Source organism: Penicillium soppii (assembly GCF_028829465.1).
Source record: "Penicillium soppii strain IBT 18220 chromosome Unknown utg000004l, whole genome shotgun sequence".
In the NCBI taxonomy this organism is placed as follows: Eukaryota; Fungi; Ascomycota; class Eurotiomycetes; order Eurotiales; family Aspergillaceae; genus Penicillium; species Penicillium soppii.
Window position 1 is genome coordinate 5,032,285 of NW_026643234.1, and position 25,915 is coordinate 5,058,199.

The following is a 25,915-nucleotide window of genomic DNA, read 5'->3' on the forward strand; positions in this document are numbered from 1 at the left end:
TTCCTAATGTAGTGCTGAGTCATTAGGAATGTCACCTGGGCCAGCTGATTCCCATTTTCTATACATAATACCACAGTGCATTAAAACTCTTTATTCCCCCTTTTTTGTGTTGTCGTGGGATAAATCTTCTAACACAGTCTCATTAAGTTCTTTTAGAATCTGGACATGAACATGTTGATAGGAGAATTCCCGATGTGGGCTTCGGTTAGCCCAGGGCTTGGACACGATGCTCCGGTGGCGGCCCCAGACCATTAGCACCTGGGCAGTTTTACTTTTTTTTCTCCCCCATTATCATTCCGGGACGGTGTGCGATTGGAATGAGGCCATAATATCCCGCAGCAGATCTCTCTCCCTAGAAGCGCATGGACCTCCGAATTTGTTCCATACCTTGGGTCATATTATAGAGAGAGACCTCATAATGGCTGTGACGTTGAAGTTAGATCTTATATAGGAGTTTTGTATAGTAAGAACAAATTTATAATTATTCTAATGAATTTTGAAATAAAGTAACAATAGCAATAAGAAGAATTGTCCATCATTTGAAACCCATCTCAATCACTTAAAATGATGCAGGATCAGAACGAATAGAAAACGATGTAGTTGATCGACAGGCGGTCGAACTTCCGGGCTTCCATCTTCCCAATCGTCACTCTTCTTTGCCTCCAGGCCTCTTCTCCCCACGTTGAATCTCTTCATGTCGCTAAATTCCTTTTCAATGATCTCGTATCTATCTTTGTCTTGAAAGTCGAGGAAATGCAACTCACTTGAAACAACTCTTCTTTCTCCACCGCCCTCAGCCTCGTCATCACGTCCTAATCTCCTTCCGGCCAATCTTGCCTCAATCTCTGTCGGCTCTGGTTTCTCTTTGGCTGGCGTGTCCTGCCTCGAGAACCTGTCTCTATTCAAGTGACGCGCGAGATCTCTCAGTCGTGAATAGACTGTTCGTTTCCCCCGTTCGTGTGACGGCATACCTTCGTGCACAATGTCCACCCCGTCCACCGCGACTGCAACGCACCCTTCTCACCACCAGACCTACGGATACCCTCACAACCCCCCTTACCAAGCGAATACTTCCTATCCAACTCCGACTACTGCCGCCGGACCCCGTCTCGCGAACTCTTACGCTTATTCGGTTCCTTCTCCAACAACCGCCACCCTTCCCTACACCCAAACCCCAAGAAATCCCCCAGCGGCATCGACTCCCTCAGCCATGACCCACCAAAGTGGATCAAGCACGGCTCCCTCGCTGGGTACTCGCAACAAGAAGCCAGACTGGACCGAATTTTACAAGAATGGAATTCCCAAGGAAGTCATCGTGATTGATGACAGCCCTGGACCAGAGGCTTCCAATGGAGCCCCTGCTACTAATGGAGCCCCTACTCCTGCCATTCATGCGTCCACGAGGCCTCCTCCTGCGGCTCCTCAGCCGGCTGGGAAAAAGCGGCGTACTGGCATTGAAACCGCCTACGATCTCGGTCACTATGACCGACCGTCCTTTTCAATTAACCCCCAACAATACGGCGAGCATTCCTCAACCACATCCTTGTCGACCGATCGCACTGCTTCCTTGCACACAACCGCTCCGACCTCGCTAGGATCTCAAGGCAGTTCTGGCGCAAGCAATGGTGTATACTATGAAGAAGCCGGAGTTGGTCAAAAGCGGAAACGCGTGGCTACTCGGAAATCCACCCGCGACGAGCAGAAAAGACGAGAGCTAGAGACTACGGGTGCTTTCGAGAGCTACATTCCACCTTCGAAACCGACGATCAAAGCGAAGGATGTTCCTGTGCCCGTCGTTCGCGATGTGAGTGTTCTCTAACCTACTATTATTCTCCACGATTTTCTGACAAGAGCTTCGCCTCTCTAGTACACCAGTGCTCAGAACAAGAAGTTTGACGACGACGACGGTCACTATATTGTGACTCCTGATACTCCATTGACAGATCGATGTGAGTAGGAACCGCTTCAATGACGAACATGACCATACTGACTCCTTTTGAGACTCTGTTATCAAACTTCTAGGCCAAGGTACATTTGGCAAGGTTGTCGAGGCCTACGACAAGCAGCGTAAGGCTCGCTGTGCAGTCAAGATCATTCGCTCGATCCAAAAGTACCGCGATGCCTCTCGCATCGAGTTACGAGTCTTGTCAACTCTAGCGTCGAACGACAAGAGCAACCGCAACAAATGCATCCATCTGCGGGACTGCTTCGACTTCCGAAACCACATTTGTATTGTGACTGATTTGCTAGGACAAAGTGTGTTTGATTTCCTTAAAGGAAATGGCTTTGTGCCTTTCCCCAGCAGCCAAATTCAGCAATTCGCTCGCCAGCTATTTACAAGTGTTGCCTGTGAGTCCCTTGTTAAAATACTGTCTCAGGATTCGAAAACTGACTGCATTAGTTCTCCACGACCTAAACCTCATCCACACCGACCTCAAACCCGAAAACATCCTCCTCGTTAGCAACGCCTACCAGACTTTCACCTACAATCGCACTATTCCCTCTTCCTCTCATGCCACAAATCGCAATGCTCGGCAGCGCCGCGTTCTTCTTGACAGCGAAATTCGACTCATCGATTTCGGCTCAGCGACCTTCGACGACGAATACCACTCCTCCGTTGTGTCTACCCGTCACTACCGGGCTCCTGAAATCATCTTGAACCTCGGCTGGAGTTTCCCCTGTGACATCTGGAGTATCGGATGTATCTTGGTGGAGTTCTTCACCGGAGACGCCCTCTTCCAGACACATGACAACCTGGAGCATCTGGCCATGATGGAGGCCGTTATTGGCACGCGAATTGACACCTCATTGATTAAGAAGGTGATGGCAGGCAGCCGAAGCGGAGGTAGCAACTCGGCCTCTAAGTACGTTATATTATCCAACAAACATCCCATCGTAGCACGCACGTACTAACTCGACTAGGTACTTCTGTCGCAGCAAAATCGACTACCCTAACAATGATACAACCCGGGCCTCGCGGAAGTATGTGCGCGCCATGAAATCCTTAACAGTAAGTGCTATCGACAGGACCCTCTTGCGAGCAAGTGGCTGATCTCCTCAGGAATTTATTCCCGCGAACACCCCATTTAACCGTTCATTCCTGGATCTGCTACAAAAGATCTTCGTCTACGACCCTAAGAACCGCATCACTGCCAAGATGGCATTGCAACACCCATGGTTCAAGGAGTCGCTCGTCGATGACGGCACCGAGGCATACCGGATCGGCCAGGGACTGCAACGTCAAGGACAAGCACGCACCTAGTTTCCGATCTGACTTGCACAGCTACAGTAGCCTATATTTGGGTTTCACATCAGCATAATATGGTCTCCTCACCGGTGTGAATAGGATCCAGCTCTTGATAGACGGCTTTTTATCTCGAGGATATTTTTTTTTTCAACTGCGAAATGGGATGGGAATGGTGTTCTGGGAAAATCATGATCACGATGCCTTTTTTTTAACTCTTTTTCTATTCTTAAAGGGTTTGACCTTGCAGGTGGTCTTGCAGGATTCGGCGGATGTCCAAGTTCTTGTGGCACTACAGCATCGACCCTGAGCAACGGGCATGTATCTTCGGGATCCTCCGGCATGCGAGGTGCACCTCTGACCTTTTATTTGCTTTTATCTATTCTGCTATCCTTAAAGGCGCCGGCTGTATGTTATCTTCATTTCCAATGCGTCTGTTATGAAATCCGGCTTGGGGGGCTTAGGCTAAGTCTGGACGATTATACCATTTTGATTGTTTGTGGCGTCCTCTTAGCTGTATCGTGTGTTGTACATATAAGACATGGGTTTCTTTTTCTTCTTTCAATCCATGTCAGGGGTTTCACAGCTCTGTTTTTTTCTCTCTCAATTGACCTGTACAAAATCGTGCTAATGCAGACAGTGCTTTTTTTTTCTGATAGATCGGATGAGCCGCCACCGCATTCTCTATTTGTCTGCGGAGTACTCCGTACTCCATATACATCGAATGATTATTCTAGAATCATTCGATATTCCTGCAAACCCCAATACCCATCAGGACATAACAGGTGATGGCAGTTCAAAATGGCTGATCGCCGATCTATGCATTGCGTCGATCTCGCAATATACCTTCGAACATACTTACTCCAACGACCCCAATTTCCCCTCATACATATCGCATATACTTCTAAACATCTCAATCAACTCCCTCACAGACAAAACAAAATGACAATTTCCCAGTTTCATCAAAGTCTCCGCAAAGACCCCTCCCTCGGCCCAGTCCTACTAAACAAATACATCGAGGCAATCACCCACCACGACCAAACCCTTAAATCTATCATCACACTCAACCCACATGCCCAAACCGAAGCAACCCAAAAGCAATCCGACTCAAAATCCCACATAACATCAAACTCCGCCTTCCCACCCCTCCACAGCATCCCCATCATCCTGAAAGACAACTACACAACAAACAACCTCCCAACAACAGCAGGCGTCAAAGCCCTATCAACCCTCCAAGCCCCAGACAACAAAGTCGTAACTCGCCTCAAAAAAGCAGGCGCAATAATCCTCGCAAAAGCAAACCTTCACGAATTCGCCCTCCAGGGAATAACCCTCTCCTCCCGCCGCGGCCAAACCATAAATCCCTACGATCCTACCCGCACACCGGGCGGATCGTCCGGCGGGACAGCCGCCGCTATCGCAGCGGGCTTTGGCCTCCTCGGTTGCGGAACGGATACGGTCAATTCGGTGCGCTCGCCGGCGTCGGCTTGCGGTATTGTGGGCTTTAGACCCTCGACGGGGCGCGTGCCGTGTGACGGTATCGTGCCGGTTTCTAAGACGCAGGATGTTGCTGGGCCTATGGGGACTTGTGTGGCTGATGTAAGGGTTTTGTATCGTGTTATGGCGGGGCTTGAGCCTGCGTCTGTGTCTGCAGCTGCGAGAAAGTCTAAGGTGAGGATTGGTGTGCTGGATGCGTATTTCTTGCCGGATGAGGGCGCCGACGAGGAGGTTATGGCGGAGAATGGTATCGTGCAGGGCATTGTTAGGAGTGCGCTGGGGGATATCGGAGAGGACGAGGATATTGTCTTAGTTCCTGTTTCTGCGTCTTGTCATCCGGACTGGAGTTTCGGGACGCTTTTGGAGAAGGGCGATACGCAGGCTTTCGAGTTCAGGGATTGTCTTGATGAGTTCTTGCAGATGGAACATGTTGAGTCGCCGCATCGGTCGCTGGAGTCTGTTGTGCGGAGCGGCGAGTTTTCTAGAGAGGCTGTGACTGAGGTCTTTACGGCTGGATTGGAAGATCCTGATACCTATTCGATGACGAGTAAGGCATATTTGGCGCGGTTGGCGTTTATCGAGTCTCTTAAGAGTTCTGTGCAGGAGTGTTTCGAGGCGTATGAGCTTGATGCGCTGTCGTATCCGCATCAGAGACAGTTGCCTGTTAAGCTTGGGGCGAGGAAGCAGTGTGGTCGGAATGGGCTTTTGGCTGCTTTGACGGGGAGGCCGGCTATTTGTATTCCTGGTATGTTAATTGTTTTGTTTTGCGTTGGACATACTGATGTGGTATACTATAGCTGGACGAAGCCCTAAGACCGCGTCTGCAGTGCTTGGTGTTCCTGTTGGACTGGAGTTCATGGGTCGACACTGGGGTGAAGATGAGCTGTTGGATCTTGCGGAGCGTGCAGAGCGCATTCTGCAGATTCAACAGGCTCCTGATCTGGGCTTTGTTAGTCAGACATGACAGGTTGTACCGCTACAAGGCTCAGAGAAAGGCCATCTGCGTACGGAGTATAAACAGGTAGTATATAAACAACAGCCTAGTTGTATTGACACTGAAATACCCAAATATAACACGAAAATGCAAGTCTATTGCCTGCAAAGCAAATATGTATGTGCACGCTGTTCAACGCCAAACCAAAGATTTTACATTCCGCGATTGAACTCCACCATACCCTGGTCACCGCCACGACCCTGGAACTCCTCCTCGAGGCTACTGACATTGATCGCCTGGCGAGAGGGGAACGCCGCAAGAGCAAGAGGCAGCGCGAAGAGCGAAGTACCCAGAACCAAAGCCAGGTTCACGGGCATGACCATGCGAGGACGCGCACGCAGCCAGTTCGTCTTCTCCAGACGAACGAGGATAAGAGGCGGCAGGACCATGATGGGCGTGGCGTTCAAGACGCGAGAGATGGCTGTTTCGCCTACGGCGAGGGTTGCGGCTTTCTTGCTCTTGCCGAGACTCTCGAGTGGCTCGGCGTCTGGGTTGGCCTCGCGCTTGGCGCGCTCGGCCTCGGAGAGGACGGGGTAGATGTCGATTCCGCGGCGGATTTCCTCGCCGCGCATGAGGAAGACGTTGAGAGCGGAGGCGGAGGCGACGGCGGCGAAGGGGACGAGGCGGGAGAGGATGAGGCGGGTGTTGGGGGAGATACTCTTCAGGCGGGGGACGAGAGCATTCAGGCCTACGGCGACGGAGCAGGACGCTGAGACGGCCATGAGGTAGGACTTGCCGATTTGGGACAAGGAGAGGGGAGTGGATTTGTTGGCGTTGGCATTGTTGATGGCGACGTTGAGGGACTGGTTGCCGATTTGCCAGAGGAGGGTGCCGCTTGTCTGTAGAGATCAGTCATCGTTTCCCTTGGAGGTATGGAATCAGACGTACACTCAATCCCGGGGTCAGCATGCCTGCCGTGACCACCAAGTTGGAGAGCACGTAGGCCGACATGCGGAAGGGCAGAAAGACCACCTCGCCGGTATCTGATCGGTCCCGTTAGCCAAGAACCAATATATGGGTTCCAGTAAGTCCATACCAGGGTGCAACGTCGCATCAACGACCTTCTTGGCCGACCACAGCTCCGGTGTCATATTCGGGATGTGATTCTGCTTGTAAGAAGAAATGAGGTTCTTAGCGGCCTCAAGACCGGACGCGGAAACAAACAGAGTTCTAATAATGGGCAAAGAGTCAGTACACGTCCGTATTATTCCTAAATTCCACCAATTCCTCTTTGTGACACTCACCGAGGGTCCGCAATGTCTGCGGAATGGCGCACGCGACCCCAGTATGTTGTCAGGTCATATTGCGAAGCGGGCATGTCCCGGCTGCCAGGGAGAGAAGCAGACATTGTAGTGAATGAATGACGAAGCACAAACGACTGGCAAAGAAAGAACCAAAGCGAATGAAGAGCGCGCAAAAGAAGAGAAATGACTCCACGCCGCGGGGACAAAAGCGCTTTTTGATAAAAAGGGCGGTGAGGCGATAAGTAACTAATTGACCAATCAGATCAAATCGAAGTATAAGTTTTTTTCTCTTTTCCCGCCGCCTTTGAACAGGGGTTCAGCACACTGGAGGTTGAGATTGAGATGTGATTTATCTGTTTTAGTGATTCAAGCGAGGGTCTGCAATCAAACTATATAAGTGAGCTTATTACATTGCGATCATGCAGCTCTACGGCATCTCTCCCGATAACACCGGTTCGCCACCCCGATATGCGGGGAATTTGCAGATTCGAGGGCTTTTTACAAGGGTAAGCGTTGGCAAGAACGTGCGGAGAATTATAGAAATAATTCTATTCTGGGCTTGCCCAGTCAAGGGAATAGTACATAGGTATCATAAGTGTCTCCATAAAAGGAGATTAGGAAATGGGGAAGCGAGGCCCAGCTAATGCAAGTATAAAAGAGCCCGAGTGGGGAAGAATCACACAAAAGAAAAGAAATCAAGCGGCACCGGTCTGGTCAAGACATGCAGGGAACGGCACACAAGGTTACCGAAGACGGTATGACTTGTGGGCCAAGGGAGAGGGAGGGGCTTGCCCAGGAACATAGGAGGTTCGGGGACGGTTCTGTTTCGATGGTGTTTGTGCACAGAAGACACAAACGTAAACGGAGGGGAGGTGTGAGCGCTCCAATCCTACGCATCTGGTGTGTAGCCAGTGAGTGCATGATTCACTGAAGAAGTTAGAATAGAATGCAAAGTTAGGGTATGGAATAGAACCCACCATTGAATCATGAGATGGCCACCGTTGTCCATCGAGCGGCAGACACATCGTGTCCCATTGCTGGGATTGCTGTGACGCTCAGTGCTGGGCGTGGCAAGGTCGGGATCAGTTAGGGTTGTAGGAGAGGCATTGTGTCGGGAAGGAATGTCAAAATCGCAGCCAAAGCGTGGGGGTGATGATCGGAGATGATTGAAGGTATGAGATGATCGAGAAAGCCGGTTGTTATACCCAGTAGAGGGCCTGGGACCCCGACCGCGTTCTTTCAAAACCTGTCGGAGCGCGGATTGGGCATCACCACTGTCATCGTCCTCCCCAGGCAGCGAGTCTGATGCTGCGCTTCCACGGGTGTAGGTTGAGTCCGAGTGGAGTAAAGAGGAATGCCGTTTAGGCGTGCGCTTTATATCAGGGGACCCACGGAAGGTTGTTCGTCCCCCTCCTCTCGAAGACCCGGCCCACGGTGAGAGCCGTCCTGATTGAGACGAGCCAACAGTGGAAGCGTATGAACCCTTTGAAGGAGGACGGGAGTCAGAGTCACTTCGGGATAGCGGAGGCCGGGGCCCATCATAGAGCGAGAATGACGACTGTGCACGATGCAGGACAGGGTAGTCTGAGTATTCAGCCGGGTCCGCTTCGCTCTCAGTTGCTGAGCCATCTAGGTCCATACCGGTCAGAGGATCGGTCAGACCAGTCGGAGTCTCGTCGAGGGGTTCCATCTCAGCCTTTGCACGACCGTCTCGGCCAATGCGTAATACTACGGATGATGAGCGGGTCGGCAGTCCAGTGGCAATTGAGTTCGCTCGAGGCAAGGGAGCCGGACGCATTGTCTTGGCAGGAGATGATCGCCCTTTAGATGGGCTCTTTCGAATCCCGCTTGTAGATGCCATCAGGCCCCCCTGACTGACTGACCGATTGAACGAGCTTGATAGACCGATATGTGTTACACTCCGAGTTAAGCCTGGTCGTATGCCTCTAGGCGTATAGTCGTCATCTTCTTCGTCGCTCTCGCTTGGGAAATTGGCAGATGAACTAGGTCGCCGCCTATTCGGTGCCTGGGCACGGAGGAGTTCCTCTCGCTTTGATTCCTCCGCTTGGTGATGGTACGGTTGCCGCAGGCCACGGAGGGACCGTGTCTCGGGTGTGAGCTGGGGCCCGCCAAATCGACGAGCAGGGGAGCTTAAGAACAGCGCTGGATCTTCAGCCTTGGCTATAGGGCGCCGGGGTGAGGTCGAGAACGGGGCTGGAAAGAAGGCAGCATCATTGGCGGGTGCGGAAAGATCGAAGGTGTGACCAAAATCGGGAAGATCAATTGCACCATCAATGGTGGGTAATTGGGGGATATGATGTGTGTTTGAAGACGGTTGGCGAGCATCAAAATGGTTTCCATTGCTCGGCAAGGGGATCTCACTTGTATTGTCTAGATCTTGATCCCAGAACAATCGTTGCTGTGGAAAGAAGGGGGAGCCCGCGGGATCTAACGAAGCCAATTGGAAGAGGTCGGGTGACGATTGAAGGTTTCCAAACATTCTGGGAGACTCCCCCAGAAGACGACTAGGTGTTTCCAAATGTCCTCCCATCCCTGATATTGTTCCTTGTGTAGTTCCAACGGGCTGGTCAAACTCGGGTATTTTTCTTCTGGAGGCACTTGTCGGCGGAGGCGTTTGCATCGAGGCGGCTGACTTGGCGGAGCCCACTGGCCGGGGATAATCCTCATTCGGAAGAGGCTTCATGGGTCGAATTCGTCTGGCCGTATCGGTTTGGTCCGACGTCCTCCCCTTGTAACCTGACTCCGAGCCATGACTAATTCCCTTTGAATTCGATGAGCCGAGACCGAACTTCTGCGGCGTGCGGAGTAGCTCCGGACTGGAGGCATATGGATCGGAGGTATCCCAAGTGACTCGAGGATCGAAAAAGCTAGATTCGAGTTTGGGGGTATGGAAGGGATCGAAGTTAGGAGTCCTCGTCGGAGTTTGAGGTTCACCGTAGCTGAAGCTAAACATAAACGAATCCATGAGCAACACTTCCCATCACCTTGAACATGAACGTATATGGGAAAAGAACAAAACAATTATCCATAGAACAAAAAAAAGAAAGATAATGTGACACACCCCGCATGGAAGGGGGTTATTCAAGGGAGTAATGGGCATACCTATGGACAGGGTGATCCCAACTCATGTCAGCAACACTTAATCATTGAAGGTCAAGCTGCCAGGCAACCTTAAGTTTGAGAATGTGGGTTGACAAGTAAGATCATTTGAGATAGAGTTAATTCATTTAAGTTGTGTTTTGTTCTTGTGTTTCGTATTTTGTTTGTTTTTGTTGTAGTACAATATTGTACGAGGGAGAGTAGAGAGTAGAGAGATCAAGGGGTAAAGGAGGAATGCATGGAAGGTTTTTTTTTTGGTGAAGAAAAGAAGGAAGTCGGAGATTGACAGTTTCGGTTGTTTTCCTTTTTCTCTGTTTGTCTTCTTTTTTTTTTTTTTTATTACGTGGGGACTTGCTGGTTTTTCTTCTTTTTCATTTTCATTATTTTTATATCCACTGATATCCACTAAATCTTCCGAAGTCTTATCCATGAATATCTATAACGGAGTAACGGAGTAACGGAGTAGGCAATTGGGCATGTATGGCAGTACCTGCAGGAACGCTTAATCTGACTGGTTTTTCAAGTAAAGAGTGGAGATAAACGTATGAACACTTGCTATTTGCTATGTATTCTCTGTCCTCGGTCCCGAAGCCAGCTGAACTTCAGCCTATCAAGGCTGAAAAGGACAGAAGACCCTTTGGCGGTCACACTTCCCCTTGTCTAAAGGCGCTGATCCAGACCAAAATAGGCCGGAAAACGAGATCGAGTCTTGTTCGGGGAACCCGGAGAGAGTCCAGTTCCAGGCTTCAGTGGATATGCTAAGCCGCTTTGTTCGTGAGCTTCGGGCCAAGATCTAGCTTATGACGACATGACTAGAATCTAGTCATGTCTTTTCCCCGGAGTATGGAGAAACTGGTACAATCGTAGATCACACATTGCACAACATTTAAAGGTACCTAGGTAGAACACATGTACAACGTATAGTTACCGAGATATAAGCTTGGTGTAGTGTACCTTGACCTCAGGACTGTATAATTTACAGTCGGAACCTTGGAAGTTCAAAGGGGCAACCTCCGCCTAAGTTTGCCGGAGTTCCATGGTCCCTTAATTACTAGCTAGTCATGGCAGCTCGGATTTAGGTGCTAAAGCCCAGGATAATCACTTGCCTCAGCCCCTATCTTGGCATGTGCCCAATGTACCCAATCATCTTATTAGTCTGATTAGTCTTTCTTTGTTCATATGAAGTGCGCCGCTGTTCGGCTTCTGAATTTCATGGACGTTGGACATACAACACTCCCAATCCCAATTCCCTGTTGAACACTAACTTGAAAACCCACCGAAGCTCCCCACGCTAATCTCACAATCTTGGGATCCGATGATCCCAATCTTAGTCTATAGGATTTGTCTCTGGGCTGATACATCCAACCAATGCAGCCTATCGGGGATCCTGTGATTATTCCCCATATAAGGCGTACCCCATTTCCCTCTTGCTATCATGGAGCTGTATGTTTATCTTTAATTGGTCTGTCGATAACATTGGGACTAGAGATATACAATACAGGCACTCTATAGACCGACAGGGTACCCAACAGAATATTGCAGGCCCAATGCTTAATGTGTCCAAGTCGTTGTAGTCAAAAGTTGCCCCTCGTGAGCAGGGACTTCCCCTTACCGCTTCAAGGTCATTTCGGGGGATTTTCGGGAGATTTGCTATTTACACTTCTACTTAAGTACTCCATCTCACTGATATTGTACAATATTCAGTATCTCCAAACACAGAGTGGGAAAATACATGATCTACGAGCCTGCCAGTTCAATTGACCATTTGATATTAGATCTGTCAATTTTGAGCAACTGTAGTATTGAATTGAGGCCGGCAAATCCATCGATCAATCCGTACATGTATGTCTAGTTCCATTTTGGATCAAATATACATGTGTACTCATATCATTTATAACTATCTCATTTCCATCAATTTCCCTGCACAAGATTCAAAAGTCGGCACTTGAGAGATGAAACCTGATTATTAAGGCATCGATACCGAGCCACACCACAGCCACAACGCCACTATTAAGCGTTCCCGATTTGATCAAAGATAACCCCGGAAGTAACAAAAGTAACAAAAGTAACAAAGCCCATTGAGCGTTTCATGTCCAAAATTAAAACATAAGATGACATGAGAATAACTCTTCTGATCAGACAATTGCTCAATGGAAGTCCACGCAAGACTTAACCACCCTCAACCTCCTTGCTAGCTCTAACCATGGCACCCACAACAACAAAATCCAAGTCGAACATCCGCAAGCGCAAACCCCGCACTCGGAAGAACCACCGTGGTGTTCGCACTCGCGATGGCCATGCCCGTATTGCCGAAGCGGGGTCCCCAGTTCAGCCTTTGACGGAGGTTCTCAACGTCTCCGAGACGAAGAAGCGTTCGAAGCCTAAGAAGGCTCGCTCAGTCCCGATACCTGTTTCTGATGATCCACTTGAGAAGGTATGGTTGAGTTCCTTGGTACAGAGTGTCTCGCTGATCGGTCCCAGAATATTGTTGAGGGTGTCGCCATGCTAGCGGGATACGTCTTCGTCCCCAAAGGCGACGTCTACATCACCCGCCACTGCCGTAGTAAAACAAAAGAAGCCGGGAAAATTGTCTATGTTATCTACGTAAGTTCTTTCCGACTCGGCCTACTACAAATCTCACAATCCCAGCACCACTCCGGAAAACGCACACTGGGCATCCGCGTCCCAGAAGAGATCCACAACGAAGTCCTCGACTCAGCAGCCGCAACGAAAGAGTCGCGTGCAAATGCCGTGCAACTCCGTGACGCTAAAGATCTCTCCAAAGCACGAGCACTTTTGAAAACTGAGTTCCCGCTCATGCCCAAAGATACCCTCAAAATTGTTCTTGAGCATGCTTTTCTCAAGGGCTCTGGGCGGGTTGGCCGCACTGCTATGATTAGTGAGGAGAAGAAGACCTTGTTGGCTGTTGAGGCGCATATTCGTCATGTGCACACGCCTTACGAGAGGTTGCTCGATGAGGGGGTTGATCGGAAGAAGGCACGGGAGCAGGTCTGGGGGACTATTCAGGCTATTGAGCGGGCTTGGCAGGGGAATGGGGAGGGGGAGATGAAGTTGGCTTTACGTTCTAAGGAGTGAGGCGTTGCATTTGTTGGCATTTCGGGTGTTTGTTATGGTCGTACAGAGTGAAATAACCATGGATTTTGTGGTTAGAGTTAGGCGTTATAGGTTAGAGTGTTTTAAGATAATGGGACGCATTGGTTGTCCTGTCAGTCCTAGCTTTGGAGTCATAGGACTAGTAGATCGTACATTGTCATTTAGTGGATAGACTGGACTGAGTAACAAACGTACAGTAAGAAAGATGATACAAACAAAACAAGGCTGTATGACTGATGGTGATGAGAATGATAGTTAGGGGAAGCTTCGTACGTGATGAAGGTAGATCCGAAAGTGAAGGATATTTGAGTGAGAGCTCCAGGAAAATTTACAGATAGATGATAGCCTATAAGGAAATTAAACTCAATGTAAGACTTCCACAACCGATGATTTCCGCTGATCACAGCTATCGGGGAGATGGACCATAGTTACGAATGAACCTCACTTCGAAGTGAGGGTAAAGATAGGGTAGCCCATTGAATCAGTCGAGACCATCCCGAGTCATATTTATCATCACTCCTTAGCGGCGACCAACAACATTGATGGCGTATCAGCGATCATTATGCTCACAATCAGGCATACTATAGACACGAGGAACGCTATTTCCACTGGTAAGTGTCTCTAGGACTGGAATTGCATCATTGATTGCTTCAACGCGAGAGCCGCGAACAGGAGATGGGGAATCAATGCCTATTGCGTCGCCATTGAGGACTGGAGTTGTAAAAACGCTCTATTCAATTATCGCGGGTGTCTGAGGTGGTGTCTGAGCTCGTTTAGGAGTTAAATCCGGTTGACGACGAGACAAGTACGGACAGGAAGGCATGGTGAATTCCTCAATGCCATGCGCTGCTCGCGCGCTCGCGGTCTCGGGGGAGTTGTCTGGCAGCAGCTCGTTGGCCGTTCCGACTGCCTTGAGTGGGATCGGGAGGAGATAGAATACTAAGAGTGATGCTGGGTTAACAAGTTAACAAATTGTTTGATGGAAAGTTTGGATGATGAAAGAAAGCATACTGGTGATTTGGTTCCATCGGGCTGAGATGGAAGCTGGATGAACCTGAGAGCGGTGGCTGTAAAAAAAAGGCTTGAGGTGTTCATTGTGAAAGAAAAGGACTGCAAAAGATGCACGGGGCTTGCTTACACTGTATGGAGTTTTCCTCCCCCATGTATGTTCTCTACCTTCTAATCTAGCGTGTCTCTTAGATCCATGCTTAGCTATTATATGGTAACAAAGGACACTAATTCGGTATATCGATGCGATGATATATGAAGACTTGATGTAAACACTCTCCATTAGACCAGATCCCTCGCTTTATCTCTTCACTTTGTATAGAAACATGTCTCTGCGCTTCTGACTTCCAATTGACCCTCTTCAATATTTGACTACAATCAAAGTTTGATATATTTACGGAGAGTTTTGATAACTAGCGTATGTAAAAGTGAATCAATCAAATGTGATACCTTGTTGATCTCTTTAAGAATGTGCAGTTTAGTTAAAACTTGAAAGAATAGCAAGGCCTGATTCAATGATCTGAAGGCTATTAATTCTATTAACCCTTAAAATATGATTTTCAATGTAGATTTTAACGCCAGCAGAATACTTAAGAAGGGTTATAAAGACGGCTACGTAGTTCACTGGTTTGATGCCAAGACTTTGTGGATCTTTAAGATTCTAGAGATCTACAACGTACATTTGTACAGACTCTATTCTCTCTATTCCATGTACAATTATGTACCGGATCATCATGGTATCATATGTGACACATAACTATGTATTATGCAGAAATCAACCAGTGTCCATACTGACACGATTTGACTGTCGATCACATGTTTCAGTAAATCTGCACTAAAACATTTGAACCTTGAGAAGACCCTCAGTCTCCACTATAATCAGGGTCCAGTCAATCAAATTACAGTATTTCTGTGGAACGTTGTCCAAGTCAAGGCTGACTTGCCAAAAAGAGAAAATGCCCAATCCAACTTTTGAACTCCGAAACACTCAAATCTGACTTCTCATCATGAGCATCATGAGAAGTCGCATGTACTTCGGTTCTCTGAATCGACACAAATATGTCTTCGTCGCTGCAATTCTACTCACATTCATTGTATACCACTCACTGCTTGCGCCAAAGTCCAAACTCAGCCCCCGCACCACGGTAACACAGGCGGGAAATCGCCCACGATATCTACACCAGTCGACATTCCGTGTGGATCCGGATCATGACTACGAAGATAAACTGTCAGATGCGCTGCGCAACATCGAGATAACGAGGAATGCGCGCCATGACGAGGATGCGACGGACACGATCTGGCAGATTATCTTGTCTGCCAAGGATCACCGAAAAGACGATTCATACCAGTTCCAGAAAACCAACTCCGAATGGAAATATCAAGTATGTTATCTGCGCAGATGGGCAGCTTTCTTGAAACTGGACTAGTACACGCAAACTAATACCGCATTTTATAGCTGGTAGATGCCGCATGGGCCGAAACATTCATCACCAAAACCCTCGCGTCAATACCAGACCTTGCACGACTATACAAATCATACCCGCACTTCGTCCAACGCGGTGATCTTCTCCGCTACCTAATCCTGTGGTATTACGGTGGCTACTACGCAGATGTCGACGTATACCCAGCGAAAAGCATTAAATCGTGCCCATCACTCCGTCCCGTGTTCAAAGATCCCGTAACAGCTGCCAATGTCTCACTGGTCGTCGGTGTTGAAATTGATGAACCCTTCGCTTCTCCGCAGAAAATGCGCGACTGGCATTGGGCCCGACGATATGGGTTCCTGCAATATAACATCTATGCGCCACAGCGATTTAGCCCGCTGCTGAGGGATATTGTTGTTCGCGTGATGTCCCATACCAAGCGCTATATTGATGAGAGTCACTTCCTGTGGGGTGGGAGGTATAATGAGATGGCGACATTGGAGATTACGGGACCGGGCGTGTTCACAGATGCTATTCTCGATGTGTTGTCTGATGCGTTGCCATCTACGCATCCGCTTGTTCAGAAGTCCGTTGATGCGGATGCGGAGTTTGGTGATCTTGTGCCTTCATACTCAGCATTGCCTGTACAGCGGGTGACATGGGCGCCATTTCACGGTATTAAAGAGACTATTTGTGTGGATGGGTCAGAGGCTGAGCCGGGAAATATGTTCGGGGGGTTTGCGTGCTGCCTGTTAATGCTTGGGGCAACGGACAGAGGCATAGTGGTTCTGAAGGTTTTAGCAGCTCGCATGCTTGCATTAATCATCGCTTTGGTGGTACCTGGAAACCTTGGCGACAGAGCTGGAAGCAGTATCTCTTTGGCTGATGGGCCTGGTTCATGTCTTCCTGTAAATAATGACTTCTCGTTGTAGTTTAATGATACCTTGTAAATCACCCATTCGAAGTGACATTCACAATGCTTTGTTGCGAGCAGAAGAAATGTCCTAAGCTACTAAAGCCGTGCATCCAGATGTCTCTTACTCTTCTACCACTCACGACCAACTAAACTTTCCTACACATACCTTGCTGCTTTACATTGCGCATTCAAAAATTCAATAGTGAGTTCTTTGTATACCTTGAATCTATTAACGAACAGTTTTTGATATTGGATATACATCAACTAAAGCAGACAATGTGACATGCTTGGGCATCGGAGTGGTATGATCAATGTCTCCGGACATTTAGATCAGAATAATAGCACCAATAGCAGCACCAGCGACTGCCATCAATGGACCAACACTGCTCCCCGCAATATTGGTCGAGACCGGCTGAGCAGAGGAGCTACTGGTAGCCGTACCACTTTCAGTCGTGTCCGAGCCCGTTGATTGAGTTGGAGCCGCGGTAGTCGAAGGAGTCGAAGCAACAGTGGTGCTCTGCGAATTATCGAGCGAGGAAGTCTTGGCGGCTACCCCCGTAGAAGATGTAACACTGGTATCAGCCGAGGCAGTAACAGATGTAGTCTCTGTAGAGCTAGTGGAAGCAATAGTCGAGGAAGCAGAGACGGACGAAGGTGCCCAACAAGAGAGAGTGGAGGTCGTGGAGACGCAGGGCTCTGTGCCTGTGTATGCTGCACAGCAGGGGACGTCGTACTTGACCGGGGCGCGGCCACCGCCGCAATCGAGCGGATCGCAGACTTCTCCGTTCGTCGGATCGTACCAGTGGACGGTCTTGTCGGCGCAGCTGGTGTAGCTGATGGTGTTGCACGCACCAAAGACGGTCGTCGCCAGCATCAGCAGGGATGCGGCGGTGGGAAGAGTTGTTTTAACCATCTTTGGAGGGGTGAGACTTTTGTCAGGGTACAAAGGTATATCCTTTCACGACTTGTAGGGGCTGTACGAGATTGTGGAGTTGGGGGCTTCGGAAAAACGAAAGGGACAAACAAATTGAACGCGCCGGTTATACTTTACGCCTTGACATCCCCATTCTCCAATGAGTCAAGCCAACTTGACCACTGCCCCTTTACCGAGCGCTAGGAAATTATGGGGTAGTAATTTCAGAGAATTTATAAGCCTCGCCTGCCTAAACGAGCGCAGAGAGAGGCTCAGCCCTATTTTAACTGGCTGGATACAGGTGAGACGCATTGACCTCTCGGCTAGACCCGCCCCCAAGAAGGCCTCGGCTACGAGATACATTGTAAATGTGAATAGTTACACGCATATATTTATGTAAGTAAATATCACATAAAGAGTGATTAAGTCGACAATGAAGCGTTAATTAACAGAGCTATGCAACTTGATTCCTTATATTAAGGTGCTGTGCGCGATGTTAAATCTCTGTGCTCCGTACTGTCCCATAAAATATTGTAAATTAGACCGCAAACACTGTCTAAATGGGCTAGCGCGTCTCAAACTAATAAAAGCTTTTTAATTTTCATAAAAGGGGGGCATGGCGGCCATCGGAGGCTCTTTCATCCCATTATTATTATTATTTTCAGAGGGAGAAAAAAAAGCATTCCCCTAACCCATCCGTCGCTCGCTTTTGTCATTCGTTTCAAACTTCATATTCATAATCATGGCGCGATTGTCCGTTGTTTTCGTGTTCTTCGCCTTCTTGGGCGCTACTCTAGTAACTGCATTCAACCAAACATTGGAACTAGAGAATTCGGATTGCGATGTGAGTCAAATTCCGGCCTGGACTAACATGCTTCGATTTCCAAAAAATTCAAATAAAATCGCAGCAAGAATCAGTAACTAATAGACCTTTTACTTGAAAGAACAATTGCTACTTCGACAGCTTTCCCGGTGGGTCCTGCACCAACGACGCAGCATGCATGTGTGACCAACAGAAGTACCGCGAGGCATACTTCTGCTGCATGGGCAAGTATTGCAACTCCAATGTGCTGCCTGGTAAGTCTTCTCTTTATTTCTACTTTTGCTCTCTCTTTTGGACCAAGTCTCGTCGCTAATGAATTCAGATTCCGTGACGCGGCAGAACAGGGATTGTAACGCCAGAAACATGCCCTTCACCTTTGATTCAGAAGCTGTTTGTGGTATCAAACTGACTACTTCCGCCGGTGTCCTGGTAGCGGCTGCTACTTCTGCTTCTACTGCTACCACTGCTACTACTGCTGCCGTCGATGCTACCACCACTGGCGACTCCAAGTCCTCAAGTGCACCTGCCTCTACTACTTCAGCGGCATCTTCGACTGTTACCTCAGGGACTTCTTCTGCAGGAAACCAAACGACCTCAGGCACTTCGGCGCCGACTCCTACTACCAATGGTGCGCCAGGAAAGGCAGCCATCTGGAACGCCGTCATGATCCTAGTTGGTGTGTCCGCTGCATCAATGTGGTGAGTGAGGTACTGGATGCAAAACGACGAGGCAAATTCATTCCTTAATAATGACTACTTTCTTGATTCTTTGGCGATCCAAGACACTATTTTCAAAATTCTTGATTATGTGTAAGTATTCGGTAAATCCGTAAGCTCCAGATGCATTCTAGTAATCAAAATAACATCTTCCTTGAGATTTAAAAATGGCTGTCGTTCATTGCTGGTGAAATCAATCTCATATCATACGATGGGCTGCGGCTCTAACTAGTTCGGTGCTCGGGTTCCCGAACTCTCCCGAGCTCCCGAGCTGCCGCTGACTCATCGGAATCTGGCGGATCTGCGCGCCATCCCCTGTGGCACTTGACAGCTGTCGAAACTCTGAAAAGCTTCAGACCCTTGAAACTACATTAATCTTAAGTGCTTCAATATCATCATGGCTGAACATCCTTCCTTTACCCTTGCTGCTCTTCGTAAGTACTGCGCGCAACGAGATAAGTAGATCAACATTTCTGACCAAAACAAGTGCCTATCGGAGGCGCCATTGGATTTGCGCGAACCCGTTCTGCGCCCTCTTTGATTGCTGGTGTTGGTCTCGGTGTATCATATGCCTACTCTGGTGAGTATCGATCTCAACTGTGGCGTACCGAAATATTCCCGACTGACCCCGCTACCAGGTTATTTGATCAAGGAGAACAAGGACTACGGCACTGAGCTCGCCCTGGGAAACAGCATCCTCCTTCTCGGCTCTGCAATCCCTAGGATCATTAAGACGAAAGCCAGGGCTGTGATGCCTCTGGCTCTCGGGGCTACTGGATTGTTGGCATCTTTCTACTATCAGAAGAAGGTGCGGGAGTTCCGCTTCGGAGTCTAGTTTCTACGGTATTGTAGAAATTAGTGTATATCTAGCACAGATGTTTTGGTCGAAGATGACAATCAGTCACCTAGCAATTTATCTCGGCTAACTTGTTCACATTGAGAATCAATCTACCTGTACAAATATGATGAATGCACTAAAAGCCACAGTGAGGGCGGAATGGTGCTGGATGAGTAGTTGTTCATGTAGACCTATGCAGTAGATTCAGAAACGATCAGTAGTAGACAAAACTACATGGAGATGTTTTTCGTGCAAAAGCATATGCAGCTCCATCTCTGAAAGTTATATTTAGTGGCCCCAGCTAATATTTGAAGAGCAGTCTCACAAGTCCCGAGTAGTGGCGGAGCCAGACACGGCGCCATACTCGGCGCCATACTCGGCGCCAAGCCGAAGACTCGTGGCGCCCTCGGGTATAGATCGCTCTGTACTTCAATCTTGATGATCATCCCAGGGAATCAGATTGCGGAGTATTGTTGCATGCATGTTCAGCATGCACATTCAATTGTGGAAACGGGAGTCAACAACCATCACACCAACAATCTCCGTCCGCGCGCCAGACAAAACACGCCAAGCATTCAAAATCGAGGTTATTCGCAGGCTGCCTTATTTTTCCCATTGCCCAGCCTTGGCGTGTCGCTCCTCTCTGTGCAAGGCAGTATCTATTGGGACTGAGAATCCCCGCCGCGCTGTGATTTCGCCAACTCGCGCCTAGTCTCGGGTTCGCGTTGTCTTTCGTGACACTCTAATAGCCAAGCTGCCATGGATCTATTGTCTATTTGCGTTAGACTTACCTCCTTTAAATACTATTGCTCCTTTTTTCATGAAAAATGATCAAATTTTTTCTTCGCTCGCCTCAGTCACTCATTTGTTTCCTCAATTTTACTATATGCGTCAAGTAACAGGGGTCTCTTGATTCTACTACACATGTTGCCTTACGGTCGCTCGCTAATTTCGACATCATGGCTTGTCATTTCCATATTTATAGCAGTCTTTGCACCTCAAGCTTCGGCAACTGGCCTTTCGTTGGACACAAGTAGCGTTGGTATGAGTCGTCGCTCGCCCGAGAACGAAACTTACGAAAATAATATTTTAACATTGACAGAAAGACTCTATCAAGTCCACGGCGAGCCAAATAGCCTTCGATCTAGTAACCTTCTATACCGGCAATAGTACAGGCGATACACCGGGAAATCTGCCTGATCCATACTACTGGTGGGAAGCAGGAGCGTTCTTCGGAGCTCTCGTCAACTACTGGTCGTATACCGGAGATTCGACCTACAACGAGATCACCAAACAAGCGATGATACACCAAGCAGGAAAGAAAGGCGATTTCATGCCCGAGAACCAAACATACACCGAAGGAAACGACGATCAATGCTTCTGGGCTCTGAGTGCAATGATTGCCGCCGAGAGGAATTTCCCCGCGCCCCCATCTGAAACTCCCAGCTGGCTGGCGATGGTCCAGGCTGTTTTCAATGAGCAGGCTAATCGATGGGACACGTCCGCTTGTGGCGGCGGGTTGAGATGGCAGATCTATACCTGGAACAGTGGGTACTTGTACCGGAATAGTATTGCGAATGGCTGTTTCTTCGATATCTCGTCGAGATTGGCTCGCTACACTGGCAATGAAACATATGCCAAATGGGCTACCAAAGCCTGGAATTGGTCGCACGCCATTGGTCTCATTGGAGATAATTATGAAATCTTCGATGGAGTTACCGACGTCGACAACTGTACCTCCCACGACCATAACCGGTGGTCTTACAATGCAGGTATCTGGCTGCACGGTGCCTCGGTGATGTATAACTACACATCCGAGGAAGATGCTTCTTCTGAGATATCGGCTACCTGGCGGGAGCGCACAGATGGTCTTCTTAAAGCCACGGACAATTTCTTCCCCAAGGACAATATTATGTTTGAGCCGAATTGTGAATCGTCGGGCAAGTGCAACGTTGATCAGTTGTCTTTCAAAGCGTACCTGAGCCGCTGGCTGGCTGAGGTCACGCAGTATGCGCCTTACACGTATAATTCAATCATGTCGGAGAGACTTCGGCCGACTGCAACCGCTGCCGTGGCACAGTGTCAGGGTGGTGACACGGGTACATTTTGTGGTCATAAATGGAGTTCTGGCAAGTATGATGGTACCACTGGTGTTGGGCAGCAGATGGGTGTGCTTGAGGTGCTTCAGGGCCTTCTTGCAGCTGATGTTGGCGGAGCTTTGACTTCTTCTACTGGTGGTAAAAGCGAGGGGAATAGTGCTGCTGGTACCGGTGAACATGAGACAAAGGCAGAGCTGCCAACAATGCATATCGACAATGGTGATAGAGCTGGTGCGGGTATAGTGACGGCTTTATTTGTCTCTCTTGTTGCTTGGGCTTGCTATGGGATGATTTCTTGATCTATTCAGCCTCACTGTTTCCTGTTTGTTGTTGATGATATTCATAGATACCCATAAATTAGATGCAGTGTCTCTATAATATGATGTATATAGCAGCGTTTGCTTATCCATTGTTCGTCACGCCTCCCTAGCTATAGATAGAGAGCTTTTTTCCTCAGAGATCTCAGGATATCATAATAATTCATATCACTATTCCACCTACATAGTGAGTCCACATCAGAATATTACATGGATTTTAGCAAACTTTAGAAAGGTTTTCATTGGCTTTTGTATGTTCGGTGGGAAACTGAAATATAGACGTGGAGTAAAATAGATACTCGACTCCCCTCGACTACGGAAGAACAAAAGATCAATATCTATAGATGTCGAAGAACAAAATGAACATATTTCAATTTTACTTTTGACTATGCTATATAGTAGAAAGATATTTGCGAACGGAAGACAATTGCTATGAAGGGACAATGAGTTGCTCCTCCTTCGGCCAAGTAGCAATAGTCGTAGCATCACCAGTCAAAGTGAACTTCAGAACGGCTGACCGTTCATTGTTTAGAGCCAGCTCATACTTGCCAGGATAAATAATGCGGTTTCCATCAACATCAGTACGAGCAACATTGTCCAACGAGATGGGAATGGTCAATGTCTGGGATGACTTTGGCTTCAGTGAGCCCAAACGGTCAAATCCGGCTAGCCACTTGATAGGGTGTGGAGTGGGACCAGCCGTGGTGTTGACAAAGGCCATGGCAGTATAGTCAGACTCTACTGAGCCAGTGTTCTTGATGTTAACAGTATAGTTCATGAAAGGCAACTGCTCAACGAGGTTGTATCCAGTGTGAGGACGCGTAAGAAGCTTGTCGATATCGAAAGTTGTTCCGTTGGTAGGACCCTGAGATTTGGCCGGTGATGCTTTGAATTTAGTGTAGAACAGACCATGTCCAAACTCAAAAACGGGCTTGCCAGTATACCACATGTACGTCTGACCCGGGTTGCTTCCGTTTGGCCGCAGGCTCATATCCGTTGCGGGGAATTGATGAGCATACTTGGCTGGATACTGGGTAGCTGTCAGTCTGCCTGCTGGAGCACGCTTGCCAGTAAGAATATCCAGGATTGCAAGACCGCCGGACTGTCCAGGGTATCCACCCCAAACAATTGAGTTGACATTCTTGCTAGCTTTGAGTGCTGAAGAGTCCACCTGGCCACCGCCCATTTGAAGAACGATCAAAGGCTTTCCGAGTTCGCTGAGCTGCTTGATGAGTTCAAGTTGGTTGCCGGGCCATGTGATCTCCTGGCGATCCATGCCCTCTGCTTCGATTGTGTTGTCAATTCCACCCGCGAAAATAATGACATCGGATTTCTTCGCAGCTGCGATCGCGGCATCAAAGTGTTCAGTTGACTCGGAAGAGATGTTAGTTCCAAAGGCGTAGTTGACGTCAAGTTCCGAGGCCTGGAAAGCAGCGAGCGGACTGGTGATATATGGCGAGTTACCGAGAGAGGGAGATAGTTTCCTTTCATCTGCGTGGTCGCGTTTGCCCAGGGTCCTATCAAAGCGACGCTGCTAGTGTTTGCGGACAAAGGCAAGGTGCCATCGTTCTTGAGGAGAACAATGCCCTCTACGGCGGCTTCGTAGGAAATATTCAAGGCATCGGTGGCAACGACATCAGACCAATCAAGGTCTCTGTATTTGCTGTCCTTTCCGTCGAAGTATCCCAGACTCGCAAGATTAGAATATAACCGAATCACGCCGCGTTCAATCTCGCTGCGAGAGATCTCACCCTTTGTGAAGGAACCATTGAGGTAAAGCTGATATGTCTCTCCGCAGTCAATATCCGTGCCGGCCAACATGCTCTTGGCCGCAGCAAGCTCTGTGTCGGACGCATAGCCGTGGGGATTGAAAACATTGTACACAGCATCGCAATCGGAAGAAACATAGCCATCTTCAACAAAATTCCAGGTGTCTCGCAGGAGAGTCTGCAACAAGAAAGTGTTCGCGGAAGAAGGAACCCCGTTCACTGCATTGTATGATGACATGACGCTGTGGACTCGGGCATCTAAAACAGCAGCCTTGAACTGGGGCGAGTAGTACTCTGACAGATCCTGTTGGGTGATGATCATATCGTTGCCCAGTCTCGAGTGGTTGTTCCAGTTCTCAATATCGTAACCGACAAAGTGCTTCGCATTGGCAACAAGCTTCAGAGGGACTGGATCCACACCTCCTTGAATACCGGTGATGTATTCGAAGGCGTAAGTCGCGCACAGAATGTTCGCGTCCTCACCTGGGGTTTCCTGGCCACGACCCCAAACAGGGTGACGGAAGGAATTGATGTTAGGGGCATAAACATCCAGTCCATAACGGCCGTAATTGTTGAATGCTCTGCCTTGGGTTGAGATGATGTCACCGATTTGGTTAATCAAGGTGCGGTTCAAGGCAGCCATTGAGAGGATAGGGGATGGGAATGCCGTGGTCCAACTGAAGTCTCCTGACTCTGTCCAATTGGCGCGATCGATTCCATGGAGAGCTTCACTCCAAACTTGGTACGGCGGGAGCCCAAGGCGGGGAATAGGTGGAATGAGGTTTCCGGTGCTGTTCACGAGTTCTTCAAAGGTAAACATGGAGACAAGGGCGGCGGCCCTATCGTGAGGCCTCGCTGATGTATCGCAAACAATTGTTTTGCTCAAGGGACCATCGGAGCAGTCTGGGAACGCCCAATCAATGACGTTCATTGTCTCGGAGTAAAGGTTCGGTTGAGGTTCGGTATTATAGTCAACATAGCTTGAATTATCCTGTGCCAATGTGGCCGGCGCGATGGCCGCCAACAAGGCGAGTAGCGAAGTGATTCCCATGGCGGACAGATTTGAGCGATGTTCCTTCAACAGCTACGGGGGATCAACTTATAACATTCCTGGGCCAAGGAGTTGTATGGGGAGCTTCCCCCACACGAACCGAATATAGTAAGTTCTGCAGTCGATCCGATGTTTAGGCCGGGGATATTACGCGGGGTTTTGCCGAAATGCAACCGAGATGGCGGATGTTGACACTTTAGCCTAAATATACCGTTGCCGATTGCTTAAGCAGTGAGTTGATCGGCAGATAGTCAATCGTTTTGTAGTATCTGCCGGCTTGACATACTCACGAAAGCACGCGGGGATAGGGAGAGAAAATTAACCATTGCATAAAAACAAATCCATCCATCCACCCCTAGCTTGAAAAATGAGGAGGATCACGGGAACGGTGAAGGTAGGCCCTTACTTACATTACACTCAGGAGGTCTAAGCCCTGAAGAGCGCAATTAACCTTTACGCCCAGAACCAGCCATCAAGCCATTCCAGCCATCCGAAGAAGATCAGAGCTTGTCTATTCAGCCTAATATATATGATGGCATGATGAAATAGTTACTAGGAATTTTCGGCGTTCACCTGGGCATGCAGATTAATTCGCGCATCTTCCCCTCTTTTGCCTACTGCCACACACTTGGATGAATTGACAGGGCCGTTTTGACCATTATAATCGATTCTCTGCAAGTGACCTAAAGATTGGAGTGCTCATTCGATATATCGTTTCTATTCGTGAGTATATCCGGCTATGAAAGGACACCATAGGTGAGAGATGCAATCAGGCTTTCGTCGTCCCACTAGCACAACGACTGTCAATTTTAAATTCTCTCTCAAATT

At 48.6% G+C, this 25,915-nt stretch overlaps 12 protein-coding genes across 12 annotated transcripts; 7 read left to right on the forward strand and 5 right to left on the reverse strand.

Moving 5' to 3' along the window:
- Positions 1-982: 982 nt before the first annotated feature.
- N7529_005335 (putative protein kinase (Lkh1)) lies at positions 983-3,262 on the forward strand (the record flags this gene model as incomplete). Its single annotated transcript, XM_057240862.1, has 6 exons — positions 983-1,804; positions 1,868-1,949; positions 2,002-2,349; positions 2,402-2,864; positions 2,923-3,010; positions 3,062-3,262. The coding sequence occupies 6 exons, from the start codon at positions 983-985 to the stop codon at positions 3,260-3,262; spliced, it is 2,004 nt and encodes a 667-aa protein (XP_057100157.1).
- A 924-nt stretch (positions 3,263-4,186) lies between these two features.
- N7529_005336 (amidase) lies at positions 4,187-5,705 on the forward strand (the record flags this gene model as incomplete). Its single annotated transcript, XM_057240863.1, has 2 exons — positions 4,187-5,486; positions 5,539-5,705. 2 exons carry the CDS (start codon positions 4,187-4,189, stop codon positions 5,703-5,705), a joined length of 1,467 nt encoding a protein of 488 aa, XP_057100158.1.
- Positions 5,706-5,887: 182 nt separating this feature from the next.
- Positions 5,888-7,083, reverse strand: N7529_005337 (sideroflexin family transporter; the record flags this gene model as incomplete). The annotated part of the gene is made up of 4 exons (XM_057240864.1): positions 5,888-6,574; positions 6,624-6,718; positions 6,772-6,905; positions 6,980-7,083. The coding sequence occupies 4 exons, from the start codon at positions 7,081-7,083 to the stop codon at positions 5,888-5,890; spliced, it is 1,020 nt and encodes a 339-aa protein (XP_057100159.1).
- A 639-nt stretch (positions 7,084-7,722) lies between these two features.
- Positions 7,723-9,965, reverse strand: N7529_005338 (PHD finger domain protein; the record flags this gene model as incomplete). Its single annotated transcript, XM_057240865.1, has 2 exons — positions 7,723-7,906; positions 7,957-9,965. 2 exons carry the CDS (start codon positions 9,963-9,965, stop codon positions 7,723-7,725), a joined length of 2,193 nt encoding a protein of 730 aa, XP_057100160.1.
- A 2,337-nt stretch (positions 9,966-12,302) lies between these two features.
- N7529_005339 (DUF2293 domain-containing protein) lies at positions 12,303-13,195 on the forward strand (the record flags this gene model as incomplete). Its single annotated transcript, XM_057240866.1, has 3 exons — positions 12,303-12,533; positions 12,581-12,703; positions 12,749-13,195. 3 exons carry the CDS (start codon positions 12,303-12,305, stop codon positions 13,193-13,195), a joined length of 801 nt encoding a protein of 266 aa, XP_057100161.1.
- A 748-nt stretch (positions 13,196-13,943) lies between these two features.
- On the reverse strand, positions 13,944-14,308 carry N7529_005340 (uncharacterized protein; the record flags this gene model as incomplete). Its single annotated transcript, XM_057240867.1, has 2 exons — positions 13,944-14,123; positions 14,225-14,308. The coding sequence occupies 2 exons, from the start codon at positions 14,306-14,308 to the stop codon at positions 13,944-13,946; spliced, it is 264 nt and encodes an 87-aa protein (XP_057100162.1).
- Positions 14,309-15,228: 920 nt separating this feature from the next.
- N7529_005341 (uncharacterized protein) lies at positions 15,229-16,577 on the forward strand (the record flags this gene model as incomplete). The annotated part of the gene is made up of 2 exons (XM_057240868.1): positions 15,229-15,603; positions 15,678-16,577. The coding sequence occupies 2 exons, from the start codon at positions 15,229-15,231 to the stop codon at positions 16,575-16,577; spliced, it is 1,275 nt and encodes a 424-aa protein (XP_057100163.1).
- Positions 16,578-16,886: 309 nt separating this feature from the next.
- On the reverse strand, positions 16,887-17,474 carry N7529_005342 (uncharacterized protein; the record flags this gene model as incomplete). Its single annotated transcript, XM_057240869.1, has 1 exon — positions 16,887-17,474. The coding sequence occupies one exon, from the start codon at positions 17,472-17,474 to the stop codon at positions 16,887-16,889; it is 588 nt and encodes a 195-aa protein (XP_057100164.1).
- A 1,186-nt stretch (positions 17,475-18,660) lies between these two features.
- On the forward strand, positions 18,661-18,999 carry N7529_005343 (uncharacterized protein; the record flags this gene model as incomplete). Its single annotated transcript, XM_057240870.1, has 1 exon — positions 18,661-18,999. One exon carries the CDS (start codon positions 18,661-18,663, stop codon positions 18,997-18,999), a length of 339 nt encoding a protein of 112 aa, XP_057100165.1.
- Positions 19,000-19,410: 411 nt separating this feature from the next.
- On the forward strand, positions 19,411-19,848 carry N7529_005344 (TMEM14 family protein; the record flags this gene model as incomplete). The annotated part of the gene is made up of 3 exons (XM_057240871.1): positions 19,411-19,447; positions 19,501-19,593; positions 19,652-19,848. 3 exons carry the CDS (start codon positions 19,411-19,413, stop codon positions 19,846-19,848), a joined length of 327 nt encoding a protein of 108 aa, XP_057100166.1.
- Positions 19,849-20,775: 927 nt separating this feature from the next.
- N7529_005345 (glycoside hydrolase family 76 protein) lies at positions 20,776-22,249 on the forward strand (the record flags this gene model as incomplete). Its single annotated transcript, XM_057240872.1, has 2 exons — positions 20,776-20,893; positions 20,958-22,249. 2 exons carry the CDS (start codon positions 20,776-20,778, stop codon positions 22,247-22,249), a joined length of 1,410 nt encoding a protein of 469 aa, XP_057100167.1.
- Positions 22,250-22,697: 448 nt separating this feature from the next.
- xlnD (beta-xylosidase XylA) lies at positions 22,698-25,087 on the reverse strand (the record flags this gene model as incomplete). The annotated part of the gene is made up of 2 exons (XM_057240873.1): positions 22,698-23,690; positions 23,732-25,087. The coding sequence occupies 2 exons, from the start codon at positions 25,085-25,087 to the stop codon at positions 22,698-22,700; spliced, it is 2,349 nt and encodes a 782-aa protein (XP_057100168.1).
- Positions 25,088-25,915: the final 828 nt, after the last annotated feature.